At 40.9% G+C, this 26,646-nt stretch overlaps 1 protein-coding gene across 1 annotated transcript in view; it reads left to right on the forward strand.

Annotated features, from left to right (window-relative positions):
- The window catches only part of DHRSX (dehydrogenase/reductase X-linked), a 161,512-nt gene that overhangs the window by 116,345 nt on the left and 18,521 nt on the right, over window positions 1-26,646 (forward strand). The window contains exons 5-6 of the mRNA XM_042809727.1: window positions 2,214-2,421; window positions 17,703-17,910. Coding sequence (XP_042665661.1) covers window positions 2,214-2,421; window positions 17,703-17,910 — 416 coding nt within the window. The remainder of the gene's footprint in view (window positions 1-2,213; window positions 2,422-17,702; window positions 17,911-26,646) is intronic.

A 26,646-nucleotide genomic window follows, 5' to 3' on the forward strand; every position in this document is an offset into this window, starting at 1 on the left:
AGCCCCAGTGCTCACAGATGCAGTGCTGCTCCCATCTGCCTTCCAGCAGCTCATGCCAAACTCCATCTCTGCTAAAACTCACACTGCAGCCGGCTGAGACTTTGGTTCCCTCCCAGCCTTTCCTTCCTTTCCTCATCCCAGAAAAAAGGACAGCTCCAAGTTCCAACAGAGCTTGCCTCAGTATCTGTTCATCCATAAGCTTCACACCAGTGTTTAGTCCAGGCCTCTGTTTCAGATGTCATTGTATGCTACATCTGCAGGTTTTGGAGGAAAAGGAAGTGTTTTTGTTCCACAGCTATGTGAGCAGTTGCACCATACATCAGAGTAAGTGCTGCTGAGGAATGAGAATACTGTGGGGCACCCAGACAGACAGCCTCTAATTTGTGTCTCTCCATTATTAAAGATGAGATTTGTCATGCAGAGACGCCGCATCCGGTGACTGGGTTTTCCCATCATTCTGAGGGACCTGGGAAAGTGGCTATGATGACAGAGATAACACCAGTCAGAGCTTGCATCGAGGCCAGGCGTGTAATCTGCACTTTGTTTCTCTCATTGATTTCATCAGCCAGCGGAGTGGAGGAAGGGCTTTGTTCATGTATGCTGTGTTGCACCCAAGCCTTTCACTTGTTCTCTTTCCATTCTGCCTCTATGCTTTCTCTCCTTCCTTCCCCTCACTCACTCACTCTGTTTCTCCAGTTATCTTATGCTCCCTTCCTCACTTGCATTTTCTTTTCCATCTTACAAATGCATAACATAGGTTTATGCATTTTCTTTATGTCCTTTCACCATTTAATTTTCCCAATTTTTCATGCTCATTCTCCCCCCTGACTGCATAATGCAGCACAACAACAGCATGGCTAATCTCCGTTCCTACAAAATGTTCTTCTTTTCCTCTGGACTGTGCTTCCTCACAGTGCCAGCAATTTTTGACATGCGTGTCCATTAAGCAGCTGGCAGTCCATAGATGAATCTACAGGTGAAACTATAGGTATTAGCCATGCTAAAGAGATCTTGAAAGTACAACCTGTTCAACCTGAGCCGCAGTGGCTCAGCAAAGCCGTCTGATGGTTGAATCCTCTTAAAGAAGGAGAGATGCAGACAGACAGCACGAGTAATTTTAAGAGGGAATTTAATATCAGTCTGATGTCAAGCAGAGCTAAGTTAAAGGGTTTTTAATGGGCACATGAAGTAGTGTGAGGATGAAGCTGAGATCCTTTTATGTCTGTGAGCAGAGGAAGCCATTCTTCTGTATCACAGTCATGTGCATTAGTGAGAAGATAAATGGCTGGCAACATTATTCTCTATGAACCACATATATCTGCATTTAAATTACAGAAGTGAGGTCCACTCGTGTGATAATTAAATTTTAATAAAATAAGAATAATTTATAACATTAAAATCCACTTTATAATTGAGTGAGATAGCTAACCCCCACACAGCTTCAGTACACGGTACAGTTCACACATTAGCTCAAGATTTTCTGCAAAATGCTGAAATCAACATTGCATGTGAGGGATGTGGGTGCCTATTTTAAGCATTGAGTTAGAAAATTGTGGTTTCTAGAAATATATGCAAAACTATTGCCAAAATAAGCATTCAGAAAGTTGTTTCAATATGCAGCTGCATATAAACACAGTAATTAATATATACTGGGTAAATTTACAACATCTTTTCTCACTCACAACAGTGAGATTGAAGTTGCAGATTTCAGACAAAGACTCAGCAGATCTTTAAACTGCAGCCAGGGCTCAGCAAGAAAGCTCTCTGGGAGACCAGATCTGCTGCTTGGCTTGGTCTTGTCCCTGCTCCCCTGAGCTCTTTGATGGAGGGAGAGTTGTTGGGATCACCCTCCTCTTCCAGGTGGAATTATTACTGTTGAAGACCTGCAGTGTTGAAATCTGGCATGTCAGCAGGGGGTTAAACCAGCTTTTAATATTTTCACTACCCTTTCACACCTTTCATTTATCCCTGTAGTCCTGCAGGTAGGGAGGGAAAGAGCCGTTCTACCCGACTTCTGGCAAAAGGAATGCAAGTGGGGATTTTGACATTTTTCTCAGCAGAAATCAGTCAGTGTCAGGTTTACACCTCACATGCCATCAGCAGTCATTCACTGCTCTAAATGTCATGTTTATCTTGTGCAGCAGGAGATCCGTGCTCCTTCTGTCTAGCTTCTCCTCTCAAATAAATCAACTGTTTTTCCCTCTCTCCTCCAGCGGGGGTGATGCTGGTCCCTGAAAGGCAGACAGAGGATGGGTTTGAGGAGCACTTCGGCTTGAACTACTTGGGACACTTCCTGCTGACTAACCTCCTCTTGGATACGCTGAAGCAATCAGGAACGCACAGTCACAGCGCTAGGATCGTCACTGTCTCATCAGCCACCCATTATGTAGGCAAATTGCACCTGGACGACTTACAAAGCAGGTACCAATCCATGTCGGGTACTCAGTGATTTCCAGGATAAACTGTGGGATTTTTAGGGCTGAATTTTTTTGTTTTGTTTTTAATTAACAGTGCTTCTCAAGCAATTGCTTACAACTTGAGCAAAGCTTGCAGTCTCTTATGAACCTTGAAACCTTGTTTCCTTCCCAGTGCTCGCATTGCAGCAATGGCTATGGTGCTGCCTGGATTCCTCATTGCCTAATCATGGAGGTAGAGTAAGTGGGATGTTTTAAAATGGCTGGGGTGAATGCTAACAGGCTTCATCATGACGTGAGTTCTCTCCTGGACTGAGCAGGTGCAGAGCTCTCATCCTGCCCCCAGAAGGGTACAGGCAGATGCCTGTGGCTGCCTACTTGGGGCTGGCTGAGTGTGGGGCTGTGAGAGGGCCAAGGGGCCGGGCTATGGCAGGGCTGCCTGGACACACCTGCCTGTCTGCCTTGCAGCTTCCCCAAGCCCACATCCAGTCTGCCATTTCTTCCTGCTGGGCATCCTTGCCAGCTGGCACCTGATGCACCCTGCTCCATCCTCACATCCCTCATTCGTCATCTCCTGGTCCCCCTCCTCTGCCATGGCCCTTCTCCAATCTCCCCTGCTATCCTCCTCAGCCCTCACAGGCTAGTGAAGGTGAAGCACTGCAGATGCTAGATGTCCTTGTTCATTGCAGGAGAATTGGAGTAGATGACATTCAAAGATCCCTTCCACCTCAAAGGATTCTGTGCTCAAGTCCTGCTTTTTGCCTGTGTCGCCCTCTGCACTTCCCTGAGAGAACAGAAAACAGGGAGATCATTGAGATCCCAGCACTTTACATGTGGCCTAGCAAAGGTCCATGGAGCTTCATGGCTCTATTCTTCCCAACTACTTTCATGTAGGAAAACTGTGAAGTAATATCTATGGGATGCTGGTAACATGAGGAATACATCAAATGATGTGGTAGATATCTCTGTGCAGAATTATTTAACAAAATGAGGAATGAGCAGGATAGCTGAGATAATACATTTTATGATTGTCACATGCAGTCACATGTGGAAGTGATGTGCTGATCTGACCTAACCTCAGATTAGATCTCTCTTCTGATGGACTCCAAAGAGTTGCTACTTGCATGAAGGTACCCTGGATTTTGCGTCATCTCCCTGCAGAAAATCTGTCTCAGTCCTTTGACAAGGACTTCAGCAAGTCTGTAGAGGCACCTGGCCTTTGGAACAAAGACTGAAATTAGAGGGCCGGGCTGTTTTCAATGCATACATTTTACATATGAATGCTGCACTAAGCATGTAAAACTTTGTGTTAGACTTCTGATTGCATACTACAGCATCAGTTTTATTACAAGCACATTGTTTAAACTCTGCAGGGTTGTGGCAGTTTAATTTCTTGCTTGTAAAACAACTGCAGGAAATTATCCTTACTCTTCACTTGATGTCTATATTCATCATTTCTGATGTGCATGTGTTGAATGGCACCATGCAAGGGGAATAAGGAGGAGTGTAATTAGTATTTCTTCGGGGTAAAGTGCAGAATGCAAAATTAAATGTGGTTGTTCCATGGCTCTAGATAACAGTAGTTTCTTTGATTATAGCAAAGCCTTGTACTGTGCCTCTTTAGACTAGGATCATCCTTATCTGCGATTCATTATTATTAACTCATATTATAAGGGAACCAGAGATGTTTTAATTAGAAAAATTCAGGCTGAGCATGAACATGACCAATCTTACGAGAAGAAAAAAATACGCACCGGTGAGATTTGCAGCTTTTGTGCCAAATCCTTCCCTTCTGAATTCCAGACCCAGAGGAGGGCAGACTGGCTAATATTGTGTTCTCTTTCCCATGTGGGTACTTTCAGTGCTTTGCAGGAGGCGGCAATATGTGCTCCCTCAGGCACCACGCACCTCAGTGGCTTCCAGAAAGGACTGTGAACTCAACTTCAAACCTCTTCTTTGTTCAGGTGGAAGAAGACAGTCCTGAAGTTTTTAACCTAGCTGTTGATATGCCCCTGCGCGGGTGAATAGTTTGCTATTTCATAAGTGGTCCACTGCTGCATTCAGTGGGATTGCTGGTGCATTCAGGTACATTTTCACAGCGTGAGTGAGTGGTTTGGCAGCTCTGGAAGGATGCTGCAGAGTACCAAGGCATTGCTGACACTGTGAAGCCTTGGAGTCGCCTTGTGATTTAGAGTAGCATTTAGAAACTCTGATGGATGCAGTAAGGGTGTTCATGGCAAGCACTGTGATATGACAGCATTTCATGGACTGACACAGTTTTCCAGTGATGGCATCCCTCATTTTTGTATCCTTTTAAATGCAAAATCTTCCTTAAAAAATTTGCACTGGCTTTTCCTTATCTTGACTTGTATTGACTTATTGGCTGTAGTTCATTTTGTAACTTGGGTCCATGTTCCTTGATTGATGGGAAGTCCTTACCTTGCAGGAAGGCAGCCAAACAATTTGGAGTCATTTGTTCACATTGGAGAAAGGGAGCTATACTCTGTGTTGGAGAAATTACCAGTGGCAGCAGACTGAATTTTTACCATACTCTTGTCCCATTATTTCTAGATTTTGGTTGGGCTAGTATCCAAACTGGAGGTGAGTAATGGTGGCAGAGGAGGGATCTATCCATCACATATGGCAAAGAAGGAAAGGTAAAAGGACTTTTAACATGAAGGAGAAAATAAACTGGTGCAGTTGTCTGCTTTACCACAGATTTTCTGTGCAGTCATTCTCCCACTCAGAAGACTCTGGGTTGACAATCACAGTTGTGGCCATTGCTCCCAGCTTGCCTTGCTTTTGCTTAATGTCCAGCATTTTGATCTGAAGCCAGAAGTCAACTGTATCACAGTAACTACAGGGCCACATCAAAACAAATAATTGTCAAAATATCTTAGCCGGGAACAGCATTAAAGGCAGTTTTCTGCTCCATGTTTCCTCTTTTGTTTGCGTTCTGCCATCTTATCAGTCTCATTTATCCTCTGTTTTCTCTTTTCAGATCCTTTTTGGTGGAAACATTATTTTAAATGTTCCTTGATTTTCCTTGCACACTCAATTATTTTTCTTTCTTTCTTATCTCTCTTCATGCTTGCCTGCTTGATTTCTGAGTTTGCAGTTTCACTTTAACCTGTATCTTGTCAGCTTTTTTTCTCTCCATTGCCTTTTCCCTCTCTGTCTCATCTTTTTCTCTTCCTTCTTCATCTTATTTGTGCTCAACAGATCATATACGACTCTCCATTTCTTTTCTGCTTATCTTATCCCCCAGCCCCGGTCCCATTTCTCACCTGTGTCATTTTCCCTCTTTCCCACCTATCCTCTTCCCACACACACTAGTGAAAGAGACACAGCATGGGTACATCAAGGCAGGACAGAGCTTGTTCCAAACTGGCAAGGCATAGCTTGTTTCATGTGTGTTATTGAAAATGCAAAAGCACAAGAGCAATGACTGTTCTCCCAGTTCTTTTGCTGAAGGTTATACGAAGAACATCAAACACCTTTGTGGTCTTTTAGATCCAGACCATTTTCAACAGAAATCACGTGAGTTGACAAGGGCATCCCTAAGGCAAATCATTCTCCTTCATCCCTACTTCGAACACTGCTGTTTTTGAGGAGGTGAAAGTTTAACAGAAAAGCTATCTGCAAGCATTTCAGCGGTGGTAATCTAAGCAATTGCATGCTGACATTTTGCACCACAGTGGAACACCTTAGCTGTTATGTCCTTTTCTCCTCCTTTGCCTGCTTAAAATGCTTTCTAAAATGAGGAAAGAAAAAAGTATGGCCATGACAAAATATGGTCATCTGGCTTCAGAAAACATTTGAAGAATGTTGTGCCAACACCTCCATTTGAGGTAGGCTTGAACAGAGCACAGGAGTTCACGGTGCTCTTACCAGGCTAGGAAGGAAGGCACTCCTTCAAGTATTCTATCTACCAAAGTAAGAAGGATCTTCTGGAAAGTGAACAAAAAAAGACCTCACTCCCTTTCCCAGGTTGTTGGTCATACTTGAACACGCATCCTTTCCCAGCGGTTAGCATCACTGTGTGTTCTGTCTAGCTCTTTCTCCATGACTAACGACTCCTTTCATCATCTTCTCTTTTTGCATGCCAAATAGGCTCTGTAATGCTGTGAATCATAAATTTATGAACTCCCCAGCCATAGTAATACAGCTACTTTTCTGGTTCACGTCGCCTATATATTTAGGAACAGTTAGTCACACTTTTTTCTGCTCTCTTTTTTCTGCTCTGTTACTATGAAAGGAGATGACATTTTTTTTGTAACTCTCCAAGCTGCTTCAGTCCCCAGATGATGTCTGTGTTTCTTCACTGTAACCTTAGTGCATGAGTCATGTCAGAGACAACTGAGATTGAAGTGATAAGAATTGCGAAAATTCCCAGCTGTCACATTTGTGTCCTAACTGGTGTAAAAATTGGGCAAAAAAGAACCTGTGCAGGACCTGGGAGGATGCTGGGGAGATGAGGCAGTTCTGGTTAATCTCTTGCAAAGCATTTCAGAGAAACTGTCACACAGTGTGGAAAATCTGTCCTGCAAAGTGTCTGGAGGTTTCCTATTCTTCAGTAGTGTCCTTCATCTCTTCTTGAGCATATGTGGTATTTGCTGGTAAATGAAGTTGCAATTAAGTTTAGGGTTATGTCATAGAGATTGCAGAGATTTTGAAAATATTGTCCTCAGATAGCAACAAAAAATTAAAATCTCACATTATTTTTGAAAATATGAATCATTTTTCAGGCCAAATCGTGTTTTATTTCTAGTTTCTCTGTAATTACCCTTAAATGTACACTGTCATTCACATTGTTGATATATGGTTGAATCAAACTGAAATTGCAAACCTTCAATTTCTAAGCCATTCTCTGAGAGTAAAGTATCTTCATGGTTTCAAATGCCATTTTTTTAAAGGTGAACATGAGTTTAAATCTTTCTTTTGTTTGTCTGCTTGTTTGTTAGCTTGTTTTGGTTTTAGTTTTGGTTTGCTTTTCTTCTTAAGAATGGTTTGATGAGTCAACATTTTTTCATAACTGTTTTGTTAACTTCCCAGTTGGTTCCTCTCATACCTTTTCATGACTGATCTATCACTAGTAGTTTCTTAATTCTCTGGCTGGAAGACATTATGGAATGTAATATATCTTCAAATCAAACAAAAGCAAACATGAAGCTGATGTATTATAGTAATAGCATGGTAGGACTCTTTACTTTCTCTTTCTTTAATGATAAAGGAAAATTTGAAAGAGGAAGCAGGAGGGATTTTAAATATTACCCTTTTATTCGTTAATCCATTTTATGCAGTACAGTTACACATAAAGAGCAATGTTACTTCACTGATGCTTAATAAAATGCTATGAAAACAACAGATATTGTAATCATAAAGGATTATTCTAGTCAAAATGATAGATACGTGTAATTTTAGATTTTATTTCATTCGGGAAATATATGGGTGGGTATTTTTTTTAGTTGTATTGTTAAAACAGCTGCCCCACAATGACTTCTATTGCATATTCTTGCTCTGTTTGCAAAATAAATCACATTCCCTTGACAGAAACCAATACCAATTACAGTACACTGCTGTTTTCAGTTAGAAGTATAATTTCTTCTTCAGGTTTCCTACTTTTCACGCCTACGGCGTGGCAGTAAGTATTCCAGTGCTCAATACATCCATGTAAGAGCATTTCAGTCTTTCTTTGCAAAAACCTTGCGCTGTAAATGCAAAAGGATTTGCTGCTTTGTCAAATGATTCTTTGCTTAATTGCATGAGTACTGGCGAAGGCTCACATCTCAAATACTGTAAGTTAATTAAAAATAATAATTAAAAAATAGCTATTAGATTAGAAGACCAATTCTCTCTTCAGTTGAAAGTTTTAGTTCACGAACAGCATATCTCTTCCTCATGTTGCAGATCACAGGTGGTTCCAATCCATTCCTGCAGCTGGTAATGAAGAAATATCTAATTTGAGATGCCAGCTTTAGAAAGATTTATTTACATTTATTGGTATCTTTTCATTCCATTTAATCAAAATACTTTTAAGGTTCACTGGTTTTTGAAGAACAATAATACTGTCTGACTACTATCATGCCCGACTTCAATGTCTTCAGGGAAATTAAATGTAGCTACTTTATGTGTCAAAATGTTAAACTCCTTGTCTAAAAGGGATTAATGGTCTTAGCAGTGCATTGTTAATAATGCTTAATGATTTAATAGGACAAAGTGTTCCTGAACTAGTTCAAAACTGTGACACGCTCGAAGATATTAGATGTATGGGTGTTCCTGCTATTCAACCTCTCTCTCTTTGGTGGGCTGAGCAGATGAAAACTCTTCCATGCAGAGCACAGGACAAGGATCTCATAGGCACATTGTTTTCCAGAACGTCGGGACGGTTCAGTGATAATGTGAAAGTTAATGGACTGCACCAGTGTGACAGAGAAGGCGAAAGGGAATTGCAGAGAGAACAGAGTGGAGACAGATTGTCACTCTTGAGAGGTGAAGGTTAGTTTAACATCTCCCTTTGAGCAAAACCACTGATGAAAGCGAAGTGAACCTTAAAAGCTTTGGAGTTCAGGTTGTGGGCAATTATTTCTTTTAGCATTCCTCTCAATTGCTCTAAATGCCACCAGCCTCATAATACCTTTTCAGCAGTACTGTCCTTGGAGCTGCATGGTGTACCTGGGGAGGGTGGTACAACTGCCCATGAATCCCCAGAATGATGTGTTAAGGGAATCAGACAAAATGCACAGTGTGCCACGCACACTTCTTGTCTGGGTTCACATCTGCTGTTGCTGATGGTTCTTCACAAGCACACATCTCTGATACCACAACATGCATTAAGGATTACAAGGTGAAATAGGAGACAAAGGCAGATTTCTGCCTCCGTAATTAAATATGATAACGCTTAAACTTTGCTCTAGTCTCCATCCTAGGCTCTATTCTTTCAGTGAAGCAGAACATTCTCTGTCCAAAAGCAGCATAATTACTTGAATACATCTGTGCAGAAACACCAGTCTTTTGTTTAAAGAGTTTTCTTTAAAAAACTTGATTTCTATGAAAAATATACTTCCTAAATTAGATAAGGCATTGTAAAAGTCAAATATTGTAGCCCCCAGCAGTTTTAGCATTGCCAGAATGCCTTACAGTCGTCGTAGCTTCATTGAGACTGGCTGCACACAGCACTATTCCAGCCACACGAGATGACTGATGTGGCTGTGGCTCGCAGTGTAGTGTAGGAGCCCTTAACAGTGATGCCAGCTGTAATACATCGCTACAGAAATGTCCACGTGAAAGCAGGGGCTCTTCTCCTTTGCAACTTTTCTTTCATCGGCACAAAGTAGGGAGTTGGAGTCTGATTTTGATTACAGAACTCCGTTCATGGTGTTCCAGAGTGATGTAACATTGGGAGATCAAATAAATAGATAAATAAATAGATAGATTCCAAACCAAACCAAACAACTGTAAGGCAACATGGCAGAGAAAGTGATTGCTGTCTGTATGTCTTATGGAGCTTTGAGATAACCATTCTGTAATGCTGACTATGGGACACTTGGGATACTAGTACATTCCTAGTTTCTTGAAGTTTGGGGAGAGGTTTCTGTAGCTATTGTAGCTTAAGGGGAATCCAAGCTAACACAGTGAAAAAAGACTGTGGCACAGCAATCCTCATGTAGTTGAAAGAGATGATTCACAGGACTGCTTTTACTGTATGAAGAAATTCTCCTGGCTGAGGCCTTCCATCTTCTTGCCTTGCCATACCATGGGTGCAGAAAACTTCAACTTTTTAATCTCTCCTATACCTGTTGGCATTTCAGCTGTATTTCTTCTTTAACCTAGCTGACTTCCAACAGAGACTTTTCATGATGAATAGCTGACAGTCTTTGTGAGGTTGTTTCTCACAGTGTTTTAATTTACGCACTGGGTGCTGGTAAGTTTAACCTCTCTGAGTCTCTGATGTTCTTCTTGTCAGCACATAAAAAGCCTGTAAAAAGTAGAAGTTGTAAGATTGTTTCAACAAACAAAAAAACAATTTCGAAATTATTTTTGAGTGCCAGAGTTTCTACTGTTATGTTGCTCCTCTGTTTTGACTGTGATGACACAAGATTTCCTACACAACATTTCCTACAAAACATTGTCCTCATCTTGCAGTTGAATATGTACTTTGCTGTCCGAGTGCACATCCAAGCCACTTTTCCCCTGTAAGGCAGATCTGTCCTGCATCATGTCAAATATTTGCTCTTGTAGAACACATTCATCACTTTCCCAAGTGCAAGGTGGTGCAGTGAGTTCAGCCCATCACAGAATGAAACTTTACTTTATCTTCATATATGGGCCAATAAGTTTCATGCAATATACCTAAAATCTGCTAGCTACATTTCATAAACTGTGCAGGATTTGAAATGCCGGCACTTTAGTATGCATAACCACACTCTAGAATTCCCTTTCAGTCCCAGAATGAAAAGCTGGTCTGCAGAAGGCTACACCAACTTTAATGTGATTTTATCAAAATAGAAATAAGATTTGGAATTAAGTTATTACTGGTCCATTTTTGAGCCCTATGTGCACTGTCGTAGAAGCAAAAAATCACAGGAATACCCCTCACTCCCTTCAGTTTGAAAGCACTGTTGCAGGAGAACTGAAAATCTTTCTGCACAAATGCGTAGAGGGTGCCACAGAGCTCTTGATATAAATCCAAGAGATAATGTTGAAAGACACGTGACAATATTTAATAACCTAAGATCCACGTTATCCAAGACATAGTATGAAAAGATACGTGCCAGTGATATTTCCCAATCACTCAAGAGAGGCACAAGGACACAGAATGTAGGTCTTGGAGCCTTGTTCTGTTTTCTGGCTGCAGCAATGCAACAACTTGCTTACTTCTACTTATTTATTCATTCATTCAATGGAGATTTTTAATAGAATGAAGAGAAATCATTATGCTCAAACATCACTTCAGATATTAGCCAGTACTTAACTCTGCACCTTATGAACGGACTTCAGAAAAATGCTTCAGAAGGGGCTATTTATTTGCTCCTTTATAAAGCACTATTATTTCTGAGAGAATGGAATTACAGTAATTACAACTTGAACTGATCATCAATATTTAAAATCAACAACAACAACAAAAAATCAACGCCCATTATTCACAAACAGAAAAATTAGATTCTTTTAAATGTAGTGATTCTGCTCAGACTTTGAGATGACCAGCCTCTGAGTCAATGCTTCATACATTTTAGAAGTGTGTTAAGCGCAGAGAGTGGAGCTGCATGCAGCAAGGCAGTGAACAGATCAGGAGGGCTCTTACCTGCCTGCCATTAGGAGGAGGGATCAGCCAAATGTCAATTATGTTTTGATTCCATCAGGATGACAGTAATGCCCAGAATGACAAGCTCCTGGTTGTTTTGCTTTTTATAAATATTTGTACAATAAAGACCTTTCTTCAGTAAACATAGTCCTTCAAAGACAGTAGGCTAATTTATGTTCACTCTGCATTTCCTACATGCTGTTCCAAGGAGCTGGTCACTGAATGCTGTGTATTCGTACAGCTAACCATTTCATTTACTAGACTTGTCTTCTTCCTTTCCAACATCAGAGGTTCCTGGAGGCCCTAATGCTTGAACCTATATTCATTCCAATTATAAGTGCTAGAGCATTCAGTGGGAGTATGCTGAGGGGTAACTATAAGGTAGGTCATAGTAGCATCAATTGTTAACAGGACAACTATGTACAAAACATAACTCTAATAAAATATGAGTAAGTAGAATAATAGAATCATCAAGGTTGGAAAAGACCTCCAAGATCATCTAGTCCAACTGTCCACCTACAACCAGTATCTCCCCAGTGGGCATGTAAGCATTTTATGTTTTAGTTCTGTTTTATTAATGCATGTGTGTTTCTTTCGATTTGCAAGATACAGTTTTTTGGTGGTAACTTGGTAATTTCTCCAACTTTCTCTTTTTTCCATCTCTCTGTATTATTTTTTATGACGAAGGAAAAATCACAGTTGATGAGGCTCAGCAAATATGTTCCTGGCATAAATACATATAGTACTGTCAGGAAGTCTGCTTAAATCTATTGATTTATATTTAGGACTCAAGCTTTGGTTTGTTAGAGAAAAAAAACTACTTATGATAATCAGAAAAGACATACCTGTATTCTGCATTATATTTCTCCAGTTGTTTTAACATAAACTGCAAAATCTTTCAAAAACCTTGTGCTGCATTCCCCAGAGAAAGGAAATTTAAGACTGTGAAATCTTTATGAGTGCTTAATAATAGTCTTTTATATTCTTGACTAAGTAGCGGTGATGATATATTGCAAGATTAATACATAAATCGTTAGGAGACTTAAGTCATTTTAATACATCAAGTCTGTGATTTGCTTAATTCACTGATTCATCCTAAGGCATACATTGAAATTTTGTGTGGCCTTTCATTATAAGCCCCAGCATGTCACCCACATTTTGCATCACTTGTCTTCTAATGGAGCGCATTGCAGGCTGGTTGTTCTGCAGTTGGATCTTAACACACTCTGCCCTCCAGGCGAATTAACACACGGGAAATTGGGGAGCGTGGTGACAGCTGAGGGGAAGATGACACATGCAAGAGCAGTGCGGTGTGAGCGAGGTACAAGTCACACCACACTGCTAGCTGCAGCCGGGTTACACGTAGCTGTGTGCTGCTCAGGGCAGCCACTGGTTCTTTGAGCCTATTGCTGAAGCAAGGTGCTCCGAGGAAGGGAAAAGATGCTGCATCTGTTCCCTTCCACATGTGTGCACAGTGCCAAAGCAACTGCTAGTGAATGAGAAAAAGCAGAATGCAGCGTGGGAAGCCTGCGTGCAGTGGGCGTGAAGGCAGTGGCCTGTGCAGAGCAGCAATTTTGCTTCCCTGTGTACTCACTAGGGACCTTGAGCTGACTTCATGTCCTTGACTAAACCTGGTATCTCTCGAGATGAATGGGAGACCTTTACAGCACACAGATTGACTATAGCAAGCCAAAAAAAGAAACCAGAGTAAGCCTAGCTGCCAGGCGAAGTGCTAAACATGGATCCGGATTTCAGAACTGGAGAGCAACAGACTCCGTGCTTAAATATCTAATTAGCCACTGCAGGCTCCGGTTTGAAATTTGGCTTCTCATTACTTTTTACAAGTACATTGACCCAGCATGCTAAGGAGACTGCTACTGAAGAAAGCACCATGGGGATGAGCAGTAAAATCAGCTTCTGGTGGAAATAAAGAATAAAATCAGCACACCACAAGGCATTCTCTCACTCCACAACTTAATACCTATTTATTTTGTTCTGGCAGAAATGCAAACCAATCCTTTTCTCTTCTTCTCTCAATTTTTTTTGCAATTATAAACTTTTCAGCCTACGTTGCAAAAAAATCTTAAGCCACAAATAATAATCTGTTAAAAATCGACCCGCAAGAAAACGCATACCCTGCCTTATCCCAATTCTTAATTCATCACTACGGAATTGTTGATGATATATTATTTTAAAAGGAAGAAGAAGGTCTTGTGCATTGCTACTCTCTTGGCTGGATTTCAAAGCAACTAATTAAATTCTGTCTGCCTTAGCTCTTCCTATGGTTTTCCATTAAGTGAGTTGGGCATTGCCCTGTTTTATCTGCATCAACATGGCAAAATGCTGCAGGGCAGCAACTCCAAGGGGAGACTGTTTTCTGTTGTGGGAAGAGTGGTCCACAGACAGCCCTGCTCACACAAGTGGGTGGGCATGAGCTCTTCCAGACACAATTCCAGACACAGCTACTAGTCTTCTTACACAGGCAGATAGTGATAGTACAAGGGGGAATGGCTTTAAACTAAAAGAGGGTATATTTAAGTTAGATGTTAGAAATAAATTCTTTACTTGGAAAGTGGCGAGGTGCTGGCACAGTTGCCCAGAGAAGCTGTGGTGCCCCATCTCTGGAGGTACACAAGGCCAGGTTGGATGGGACTCTGGGAAGCCTGAGCTGGTGGGGGGCAGCCCTGCCCATGGCAGGGGTTGGGGCTGGGTGAGCTTTGATCTTCCTTCCCACCCAAAACATTTTGTGATTCTATGTCAGTATGATTCTACCTGTCAGGCCATCCAGTTAGGAGGCAGATTTTCTCATACTGAGTGCCAGCCTACCTTGCTGTTAAGTAGTGGAACCCTGAGTTCTCAGGAGTTCCAGCATCACCTAGTATCTCTTGGGCAATGGTGTGCCAATGCAGTCTGCTGGTAAGCTGCCTCCTGCTGTGCCTCAGTTAGCTTCTCATAAAAACATTTTTTTCAGACAACCAACCTTTATAGCCTTCAGAATAGGAAAGCAATGTGTAAATGCACAGTGTCAACACTATTGTTTTGTTTAATAGACAACTATAATATCATTCAGTGGAGAAAATGTACATGGAGAACATAAAGCACCAAGAGAGACTACTTTCAGATGTATGGAGTTTAAATTGATATTATTCTATGCATGGACTACGTGTATGTGCATGAGAAATGCAATTATGATACAGGTACAGGAGCATATTCCTTTCTCTTTTTCTGACTCATGAAGTCAAGACTAAATCTAATGAAGTCAAGTGAGCAGCATTGATTTTTTTTCTCCCAACGTGATGTTTTATCAAAATGAACCTAGTAAGACAAAGTCTCATGAGCAAAACAGTTGTTCAGTGTAAGTACAACTAAAACAGCCAGTTATGTGCCACAGGTTATTTCTGTCTTGAATAGTCCTGTGGTGCCAGATTCCTGGAAAGCCAAGAGCACACACACACTGAGGAAATGGAAAGATAGCTGGTAAACATTGTAGGAGTTCTATCAAAGTGTCTGCTCCTAATATCCAATTTTGTGTCCTTTCTATCTATAGTATGGTACTGAAGTCTGATTTCCTGCTGCCTTGAAAATCATTTGCATCTCTGCTCTGGGATATAAAAGGCTTCCGTACTGATTGCGTAGCTTTTTATATCTTCTGAGCACTCGTGTTTCTCCGACATAGTTATCTATGCAAAGTACAAGGCTTTTGAGGATCCGGCCCTTGTAGCTCATGCTTCATTGCCACAAGGTAAGGAAAACAGCAGTGGCACAAAATGTGGGAACATGAAGTCATGGGGACTGCCTTCTGAAGATTACTGATAGCCAGGTGTGACCCAGGTAGAACAAGTCCAAGCAGTCTTGGCCCTGCTTCCCTGTGAGCTGCTGTGCAAGATCACTCTAACGTGATATAGTAGTTTGTCCTGAGCCCTGGCTTGGGGTTTGCCATCATCCTGGTGGCAGCTGCTGCCAGTTGGCTGCCAGAGGTGGCTGCAGCTGAGAGGGCTTCCTATGGGGAGTGTGAGATTAGTCCTGTTACGCTGCATGAGACAGAAGGTGGTGGCTGAGCATCTGGCCCTTTGGGTTGCAGGGGCCGAAATATGCCTGAGAGGGGTGACATTTTGAGTACCTCAGATCAGAGCATGGACATCTCTGAATTTAAACAGTAATTGCAATTTCCTGACTAATGCCGAGTCACATTTACGTATATTTGTGCAGTGACTGTTCTTTATTCCAAAAATAGCCACTTTTCCATGAGGCACAGGTGATATCTTTATAACGATGGAGCTGTGTTACCCAGCTGGGGCAGTTGGTTGGTACAAGGGCTGGTCATGATCAGCTGTCTGTTTTCATCCTCTCTCAAATTACATAATGCTTTTGCAGCCTGTTGGTGTTTTGCTTCAAAAAAAAAAAAAAAAAAAAAAGACTAGGGAAAAAAAAAAAGCCCAAAAAATAAATAAAAAGAGCGGGATGCACTTGAAGTTCAGCACTGTTGTCTTTTACTTCCTACAGCTGAGCTGTAAGATTTACCATCGTGTCGCACAGTTTCTGAATCCATTAAGACAGCCTAACAGTTAAATTGCTTCTTAGCTCTGCAGAGTCAGCCTGTTAGCAAGCATGCAGTGGTTTCTGTGAGGTGTACAAGATATTCTGAATTTGGTGTTAAACAAGAATGAGGTAACAAAAAACAGCAACAGCAACAAAAAGGCCAGGGTGAATTTTCTATTAATTCAAAATAAAACTGCATGTAATAACAATCACAGAAAATCAGCAACAGTAGCAGGTGCTACATCTGTCTGCACAGGGACAGCAGCAGCAGTGTTATTGCTCTGCAGGTCTCTGCAGAGCAGGAAGGGATGGGGATGGGGATGGAAATGGGCACAGGGATGGGGATGCAGATGGAGATGGGCATGGGGATGGGGATGAGTATGGAGCCTGTTACAGTTCTGCTGCCCCCAGGAGACTACTGTTTTAGGCACCTGCCTGCTTTACCTATGAGCTGGATGTAACGTTAGGAGCTACCTCTGGTTCTGACAAGCACACATGCACAAAATAAGGCTAAATGAAAGGCCCATAGTAATTTGGAGAGGGAACTACTAATGCACAGGAATTTGTAGGAATGATGATGAGGCCCCTATTGGGAGGAGTGTTTTAAGTGACATACCAGCTAATTTGTCTGGAGCTAGGCTGCTTATTTAAAAAAAAAAAAATATTGCTGTCTGCATGAAGTGAAACCATCTAATCAGTGGTTCTTGAAAAGTTGGACTTGAAAGAGAGGCAGATTTAGCATCCAGATCATAGACAAACAGGATGCTCAGCAGGTGGCTTTGCCCTAACTCTTTGTGTGTTTGTGTGCCTTCGCTGTACCTTATCTGGCAGAGTGAGGCAGCCACCTTTGCTCTAAGGGCTGTGTATGACATAACTCTGGTCATGCTGACAGCCACTCTCTTTGCCGCATCTTCACATCCATTTCTAGCTGTGTGTAACCTGGTGTCACCAGGGCAGGTGCAACCACTGCCTTAATCATCTGTGCTGTGCCCAGTATGGGAGCCTTAATCAGAAGCTGGCAGGTCATGCTGCAGCACAAAAAAAAATAACCAGAAGCAGTATGATGGGGATGGATTTCTTGGTGGGAATATGGTGTGTGCGTGTGTGGGAACAGCGTGGTGAGGAATGGGAGGGTACTTGTGGAGGTATTTTGCAGATTGGCGCCTCAGTGCTTTCTGCCAGTGATTCTGGCAGGTACTGTGTAAATTTGTATTATTTTTTTCATAAATCAAACTTGGTATCTTATGGAATAATCGTTGGAATTGCAGCAAACAGCACTCCCGCTACTGACAAGCTCTTTCTTGTGGAAGAAGACTCAGTGTAAAGCTGTTTATTTGCTGGCTATTGCCAAATGCAGTATGTTGGATGTTTGTGCAATTCTGTTTTGTTCATGATTCTTTCCTTTTCATATGCATATCCCACCCTCCTTTTTCTCTCATATACAGATGTTCGTATTCACCCCATGGAGCCTATGCCCAAAGCAAACTTGCCCTTGTGTTATTTACCTATCGACTACAGCATCTTCTGACTGCAAATGGAAGCCATGTGACTGCTAATGTAGTAGACCCTGGAGTAGTGAATACTGAGCTCTACAAGCATGTCTTTTGGGTTGTAAAAGTGGTCAAATGGATGACTGCCTGGCTATTTTTCAAGGTACACATTTATTTATTTTTTCCCATTGTTTTGTTGCCGAATCTCTACATCATGAATGCTGCAGTCAGCATGGAGCTGAATATGTTTCAGAGTGTGTTATGATGTTATATTTATTGCACTTTTCTGCACTGATGAGACATATAACATTGACAAAGACAAGCCTTGCCCAGAACAAATGCTTATGTGGAAAGAGAGCTCACAGTGAGAGGAGAGGAGTCGTACCCCTTTGTCTGTAGCTCTGCCCATGCACTGACTCTCTCCACTGATCTGTCCCTGTTGCTGCATGCATGGTAACAAAACTGCGTTCTAACACAGAGCCAGAATATGCAAAGTGTTCCAAGGAAATACCTCGTACGTCCTGTTATGAGAAGCAGGCACGATCTGGCACGATCTGCATGTATGCAACATGTTATAGAGAAAAGGGCACAGGAAAGAAGGAAGCTGTACAAATGAAAAAAACTGTTGGTGGGAATTGGATGTACTCCATGGTGGGCATTTGAGCTAAGGAATATGGAGGAATGTTCATTTTGGTCTTCCACTCTAAAATGTATTTGTAACAGTATATTACTTTCTGTCTTCTGTTCCTGATCTACATTAGAAAACTGAACATTGTTTATAAAACTCATTCAAAAGTGAGGCAAACCCATTCAAGGTTAACTTCAAATAATGTTTTGTACTGGTATAAGTAGATTCAATCTGAAATCAGTTTAGCTGCACAGGTGCACTGTCCTGATGTGAAAAACCTTAGAAGGACTTGTGCTGAGAAAATGTACTCTTTCAGAACACAGTTTTGGATTAAGTGAATGGAAGCTGATTCCATTACAGCAAATTAAATATCCTAATTAGGATGAAGTATTTTAGATCAAGGGGCATGTTCCACAAAGCAAATTAATTTTAAACTTTGATATGGAAATGTCACTAGCTTTAATTTCAGAAATGAAACTGGAGGGTGGAAGAGTGGCTGTAAAATAAGATGCAAACAAGCCCATATTTTAAAAAAAAGAATAGTATCTTCTGAGAACACCTTGAAGATTGCAATAAAATTGTAATAGGAATGCTCATAGTATGTAGTGCATTCTTAAAGAATCAGAATACAGCATTGCCAAAATGTATGTGTTAAACTTGTTTTGCCTCTTGTGAATGCCATTTTAAATAGCAGTCTCTAGTAATGGTGTTGTTTTTTAATCGGACCAACTTCACTTTGCTAATGTTTGATGTAGGTGTTTTGATGGTCTGCAGCATTTACTGGAGAGCCACAAAATTCTGACAAAACCCTGTGTGTCAGGTGAGGGTGAGAATTGAATCTCTTGTTTATAGCACTTAAGTCCATTCGGTTTTATTGGTGTGCCAAGGGAGACATTTTTGTATTATACCGACCGTGTTTAGAAACTAAATGGGGTGTCACTGAACACATAAAACAAGAGTGGATTTATCACAAGAAGGAGTCAGGTACTTAGAGTTGTAATAGTAATGCTGAGTACAGTTCCTGATCATTTTGTATTTTTTTATGTGTGATACCAGTCAGAAGGAATACTGCATTGCAATGGGTGAAGGACAGATATACTGACTTGAGTGGAAGCACTAAGTCTGTACATCCTGAAAATCAAATGCATCTGCTGTTTCTTTAAGTCAGGATGTGTACCCTTAAGGCTTCAGTTAGGAAGGCTGAGATCTTTATATTTCTACATAAAACTTGTCCTGTTTTTACCGTGTGTCTAAGAGAAGAAAGAGGGAAACTTTTACTGGCACTCTTCTCTTTCACTGTTTTACCCCCTCAGGCTTTGGACTTACAGCTCTAACTTCTACTCTTCTTGCTTAAGATGTGCTTATGTGCTCAGGATTTACTATGTTCTCCGTAAGTGCATGGTGTCCTGTATTCTCACTTTTGTAAACAGGCGTTCAGGTGTCTGCTGTTGGTCTCCTGCACTAGAGTAAATTCGCCTTGAGAAAAATGAGAAAGCAAGTATAGAAAAATTCACCTGTCTGATAATGCTAGCTGTGAGTAGGTGTTACAGATTTCTTCTCCCCTGGAATTTCATTCCCGAATGTGCTTATATGAGTATTTCTTCTAGGATTACGGCTGCAAAACAGTGAAAAGGAGGTGATATCTCTTTAATCATATTGGCTAAACCAACTGTTATCACCCTGAAGTATTCCAAAGTGGTTTCTAAATGTGCACAGGAAATTGCTTCACCTGCTGCAACCTGGCACTCTTGACAGTAAACATAGCCCAGATCACACTGGTGAGGAAATGCATCATGGATTTATCATATCACATTCTCTCAAGAGAGAGTCAACATGTTGTTTGATTTCATTCCAAATTGTGTCAGAGCCTCCACTACCTTTAAATCTGTTTCTTCCTACACTTTGGTCCCTGTGGCATTCAAATCAAATACTACTTTGGGATTACAGCATGGCCCTGACTCGTGTTGTCGGTGAGATGGTTTGGTGTGGCAGGCAGGGCTGTCAGCTCAACAACATCCACCTCGGAACTGCCTTGAGATATTTAGATGCCTAAGCAAATAAACCTACAGCTTTACAAATAGGCCACGATATATACATGTAATTTACTCAAAGTATTAACAGCTTAGGTTTCTCAGAACTTCAGAACATTGTCTTCTGCTCTTCATAACAGCTCGGAAAAACCTTTCACCAGATGTGTTTGTTGGTTTTTGTTTAGTTGTTATTTTGTTCTGCTGTTTTGCCCTGACAAACTGGAATGAGAAGCATCCTGTGGAAATATGATAGGCCAAGATACAGGAGTTGGTGGTTGTCATAAAAATTGCAAAGCTATCACTTGCCTTTTAGAAGTGGTGGCACTGCTCTTCCTCAGGAAAGTGATAGTGATACTTGCTTATTAAAATTCCATTTTGAAAACATTTTTTCTACATTTTTAATAAAAGGGAGTTCCATTCGTTGCATGCAAGATAGAAATTCTGTTTATTCTTCAAAAAGCAAATTGATTTCTACCCCACGACCGCTCAGTAAATAGAAGCTGATGAGCTGTCATGATTATCTGTACAGTACACTGAAAAATGTTATCCCTTAGGAATTTTTAAAATAAAAAAATCTCCTTTTTGAATAGAGAGCATCCAAACCTATAAGCAATAACTAATTAATAAGATAATAATAGACCAAAAAGACATTCATCAGGCATCAAATTGAAATGCAGACAGCTGTGCAACACACCAGTTTTAGTGATGTGTAGCGTCCAAACTGGAAGCCTAGAAGATACCATGTCCTTCTCAGATACTTGTTTGGCTATAGATGCTGGATATTCATTTTTTAAGCCAGATGACCTCTGCTTCTGATACAATTAAAATGCCTTAGAAAATAAATAAAGAAACAAAAACATTGACTGTCATAATGTCCAATATTAGGAACTGTTTTGCGACTTAAGGCTTCATTAGGCTATTGATGGAGAAATATTTCTTGCACAGCAGTATTGTAAACTCTAAAATCTTCTTTATGACACGCTTGGTGAATGTGCTGTTATCAAATATATTGAGTCCTTTCAACTCCTTCAGATCGGTATTTAGAAGGCATCGTGGAAAGAAGAGACCAGGTCTTGTGTCAGCTGTCATTTACAAAGATATAGAGCCATATGAGTGACTACTGACTGACAAACTGAAAATGAGTTAGATGAGTGACCTGCGAGCCTGTAAAAGTGAAGGGAAAGGCAGAATCAAGAATACAGGCTAGAAATCAAGCAATATAAACCAGCTCATTTCTTTCATCTGTCAAAATAAGCTTGCTTGTGATTTTCCCATAACATTTTTAAAAAGAATATTTTCAATCTGCTACTAGAAAACAGGATCTAAAGTACCGGAATTCATCATTCATTCCAGATGACATAGTCATGCAGGTCTTATTGCAGCATTTCTTATCCAGACTGTCCCTTTGGCACTCCGAATGTACAAATTTCATTTCATCTTCTTCCCTGAGGTGTCAGAAGACAAAAGCATCACCACACAATAACACCAGCTCTACAGAACTAGAATAATTAAATTCTGCAGCTGAAAGCAGCAATTCATCAGCACCAACATCTTTAGTCCGTGTGAGTGTGTGGTCGTCATGTAAAGGTAGTCTGGAAGTTTCTCAGAAATCGAAAACTCCTTGCATAAACTTGTTAATTATGGTTAATTTTTGCAAAAGACTTTTCAGATCAAAAGTGGGGATTCTGATCAGACTCAGAGAGATGGAAGCAGTCCACATTATCCCAGTACTTAAAAAACAGGTTCTGTTTTTGTGCATAACATTCAGGGATTTAAGCTTCGGGCCTTTCATTCCTTATTAGAGACATAGGACTTCTTTTTTGTCTAGGAAACATTTGATTGTACAACCATAGAACAGTTAGTTTTAGGGGGAAAGATGGAGAGACTCACCTGAAAAGGTAAATGAGCAGGCTGCCTTTAAGTTACCAAATCCTGGTGATCTGGGAATTTTTCTCAGATGTTAATGCCTAGACATGGGTAGGTACCCAGTTACTGCTTTTTAGGGGATATGTGGATGCTTTATTTAAACTATTAAATTAGAAGGGTAAGGAGCACAGAGTGTTTGCTGTTCTAATAAGTGTTAGACCCTTTTGAAGTAGACTGATTGTAAGTGCACACCCACATAGCATTTGAACCTGTTTCCCAGTGGGGAAAAACTGAGGTTTTCCTGTGGGTTCTATGCGTGTTCTCAAGTCAAAGTAGCTGGAACATTTATGAGATGTACTGAGAGTTGCCACAGGGTGCTTTGGTGACATGAAAGTGAAGGATTTGTGTTGCATGTCTTCTTGTGTGGCTTGTGAATGGGTAAGGGTGCTGCACAGGGGAGTGCAGAACTGGTGGGATTGTGCTGGAGAACTTCAGAGGGAGTCAAGGCTATTGAAGCTGTTTATACCACCTATTTGGAGCAGCCGCTGGAGTGATCTATCCCCAAACCACACCCAGCTTCCTTTTGGAGGAAGCTGGTTAGAACAGGCTGAAACAGGGCTATGGAGCATGCTAAAAGTGAAGCAGTAAGCACAGAGATCCATCTCATGCCCTCTCCCACAGTTTTAGTCATTTAGTTAAAAAGAGAAAGTAATCCTTTTTGATTTTTTTTCCCTAACAGTGAGAATTTGGAAGACTTATCTTCCATCTTTCAAATGTTCACAGGACAAGAAAATTATTTCCACAGTTAATCCTGCCTGAAGGACTGACTTAATTTGCGAAATGGTATAAAGAAACACAGGGTAAACCTACACCATACAGTGTGTAAAAATCTAGATTTGCCTATGTAGAATTGGAGTGAAATAAATAAAATTTTATAACAGATTTCACCAACAGGTGAGAAGTACACTGAAAAAGGATGTTTATATTGAGTGAGCAAGTGTTTATTCCTGTCTCCTGCATGGTGAAGGACTGCTGATTTATCTTGACAACTCAGGCAGATTTTTTCATTCTGTCTGAAAATAATTCAGTTTGTGTCCAGGAGTTTAAAAAATACTTTCTTGATTGCTGCAATAGAAAAGCAGTAAGTAAGCAGTTAATTCATGAAAAAAAAAGTGAGCCCACCCAGTGTTAGTGCGTCAGCAGATGTCCAGCCCTTAAGCTTGCCTGGGCCACAGTGAGTGAAAAGGTTGTCAAGGGCCATACCTGTGAAGGTTGCTCCAAAAGTAATGTCTCCAAATTATTTCCAGGGAAAGTACAACAGATGAAAAGAGCACAATAACACTGTTTAATAGAGCAAGGTCTCAGCCAGAAAGCACTTTTTGGCAACACAGTCGCTGCCATTAGTTATTCATTTTCACCAGTGATGAACAAGAGCCTGTATGCTGCTCTTGTAACAATCTGCTCCAGTGGAGATGACCTGCTGTCACTATTGATGAAATGCACCACCCACTGCCTCACTGTACTCACGTACACTGCTTGGACAACAGAAACATTAAGCAAGCATCTATGAATGTCAATGGGTGTCATATTTTCTGCATACAGGAATGCAATTCCACACCTTTGCTTCATCTGCACTTTCATGTCAGATGCCGTTGTGTCAGACTGCCCCTCTGCTGCCATCTGTCACACAGCAATGACATGTAATAGAATATTGGTGGAAAGGTTCAGTCTCTACTGCCATACCACCAAGATCCACCTCTGATGTTGAGGGCCAATGTAATACAACAGGAGGCATTATTTTTGGAGCAGCACTTATAAATTATATAATACAGTTAATGTATGTAAGTAATAAAAAAAAATATTTTTTAATGGTTTTTATTAAAACAGACAAAACAACAACAAAATCGTAAATTTTGTGAGATATTTGACCTTGTTTTCATGAAACTAACACATCACCCTTGTTCAATGGCAGTGGTCACAATTCTTAGTGAGGTCTCAAGGTGTTTGTTGGAGATTTTTGATGAAATTTTACTTTTCCTGTGCTTCATGTTTGAAAATAACTCTTCGCAAACATACGTGCTACCAAAAAAGTGATGACATGATTGAGACATGAATGTGAAGTAAGAGGTATTTCTTTCTGGTGGCTTATAAAGTAAAGTATCCAGTAAAGAAATACAATCAAATATTTGATTGAAATTCTGTACATTCCATTTTAAAATTTATAGGTAATGCATTTATGTTGACTGAAAATGGAGTCACAAATATACCAAAAAAAAATCATGATTTTTTCAGCAATCCTGAAATCTCCTCTCAAATTCCTTTATCAAAACGAAAAGCACAGCTGCATATTCTTTAGGAGGAGAGTCAACTGTTTACAAGGGTAGATAATGGCAGGACAAGGGGAAGTGGTTTTAAGTTGAAGGAGGGAAGATTTAGATTGGATGTCAGGGGGAAGTTCTTCACGGAGTGACGAGGTGCTGGAACAGGCTGCCCAGAGAGGTTGTGGATGCCCCATCCCTGGAGATGTTCAAGGCCAGATTGGATGGGGCCCTGGGCAACCTGGTCTAGCATTAAATGTGGAGGTTGGTGGCAGGAGGTTTGGAGCTTAATGATCCTTGAGGTCCCTTCCAGCCCAAATCATTCAACGATTCAATGATTCTCTGCTCACAGGGCTGTGTTTTACCAGTGTATCAAAATGTGTAACATTTGCCATCATTTGAGCTGGCACTGCACTGCACCCCATGCCCTGGTTTCAGTCCAGATTGGGTTAATAGCTGACCCATGTTCTGTTGGTGTTGAGTGACAGGGAAGAGCTGCTGCCATGGTGGCACAGCAGCAGGTGATGCAAGCCACAGTGAGAGCTAGGCCAGACTACTTGTGGCCAATGGGCCACAGGGTGGATGTGTCTGCTCTGAGTATTTTCATATTCAGAACCCACAGAGTTAGCTAGGGAGGACATTTTCTATTTTCAGTTTATTTCTTGCTAACACTTCTTATACTACTTTCCCTTCTATGTAGCTAATAAGTGTATATGGTAATCTATACTCAAATGTATTGATAAAAATGGAACAAAAATAAAGAAAAGGATAATTTGCTGTGTACCAAATATGTATCAGGAACTTGGTATGGATTCCTATCAGGTCAGAGGGAGAAAATCATTTCTAATTTAGAGTACTTCTAGTGTACTTTAGTACTTCTAATGTAGAGGCCTCAAAAAGAGGTTGAAAGATTGGGGAATTCTTAAAATTTCAACTAGACTATTAGCCTTTCAGTTTTCAATTCATAATATCTATAATTAGGGGTTGTTCACCCCATAAATCTCACCATGCGCAGTCTCTCACTTCTCTAATTCTCCTTTACGCACCTGGGGAAGTTCCAGCTCCATCACAACATAATTAAAATTGCATTTTTCCTTCTGCCAGATGACAGAATGGTGTTTGAAACTTGAGCAGCAGAATGCAGGCTAGATGCTAGCCTTTCTCATACAAGCAACTCTGAATTACCTTTCTGAGGGAGAGGGAGCAAAAGAGAGGTGAACACCCCAGGGCCCATTGACGTGAGCCATGCTGCAGGGATAGTAACAGGAGTTACAGGCAGTTTGCCTCTTCCACATCAAAGAGCCATAACACTGAGTTAAGGAGAGGGACCACTGGCTTAGCCATGGAAAATGCTGCCACTGATGGTGCAAGTGAGCAGAAGTTTGGAAATAATAGATCAGTAAAACAAGGAGATGGAGAGGAAGATATTGTGGGAGTGCGTATTCGCACTGATACACACAGAGCTTACCACCAGGTGTTCATTCATTACAGATCAGTTAGTATCTACCTGGGGGTGACCCACCTGAATTTCTTGCTGTTTTGTTACTGTTTGTGAGTAATGGATTCATTAAAAAAAAAATTCTGATAAAAATTTATATTGCAGAGCCCTATCACCTTCAGCCCCTCTTACTACAAAAGAAAGAATCTTGGGAGTGTTTTGAAGATTGGTGTTTTACAGCCACTCTTCTCCCACTCTCCAAACGTGGCATTCCTTAATTAATCAGTAATCTAAGGAGACTGATACAATCTTTCAGTGTGAAGTAAGGAAACTTCTATGAACAACACAGACACAGTTTCTAGTGCTTATCCTGAGCTTTCAAAAATTGTCAGAATGTGCAGAGTTCTGCCAAGAAGCTGCAGACATAGCCTTTTCCCATGGATTAAGGCGGCTTGGAAGCCACCTCTGACAGAGCCTGGAGTTCATGAATGGCTGCAACATGAATGCCCACATCATCAGGGCTCTTCACCCAGTGATCTCCATACATTAGTGGAATCATTTCTAATATTAGATCTGTTTTATCCTTTAGATAAAGGGTACCCCACAGTTGGACAGATGA

Source organism: Centrocercus urophasianus, unplaced genomic scaffold (genome assembly GCF_019232065.1).
Source record: "Centrocercus urophasianus isolate 14NV4802_14NV808 unplaced genomic scaffold, USGS_Curo_1.0 seq_12, whole genome shotgun sequence".
In the NCBI taxonomy this organism is placed as follows: domain Eukaryota; kingdom Metazoa; phylum Chordata; class Aves; order Galliformes; family Phasianidae; genus Centrocercus; species Centrocercus urophasianus.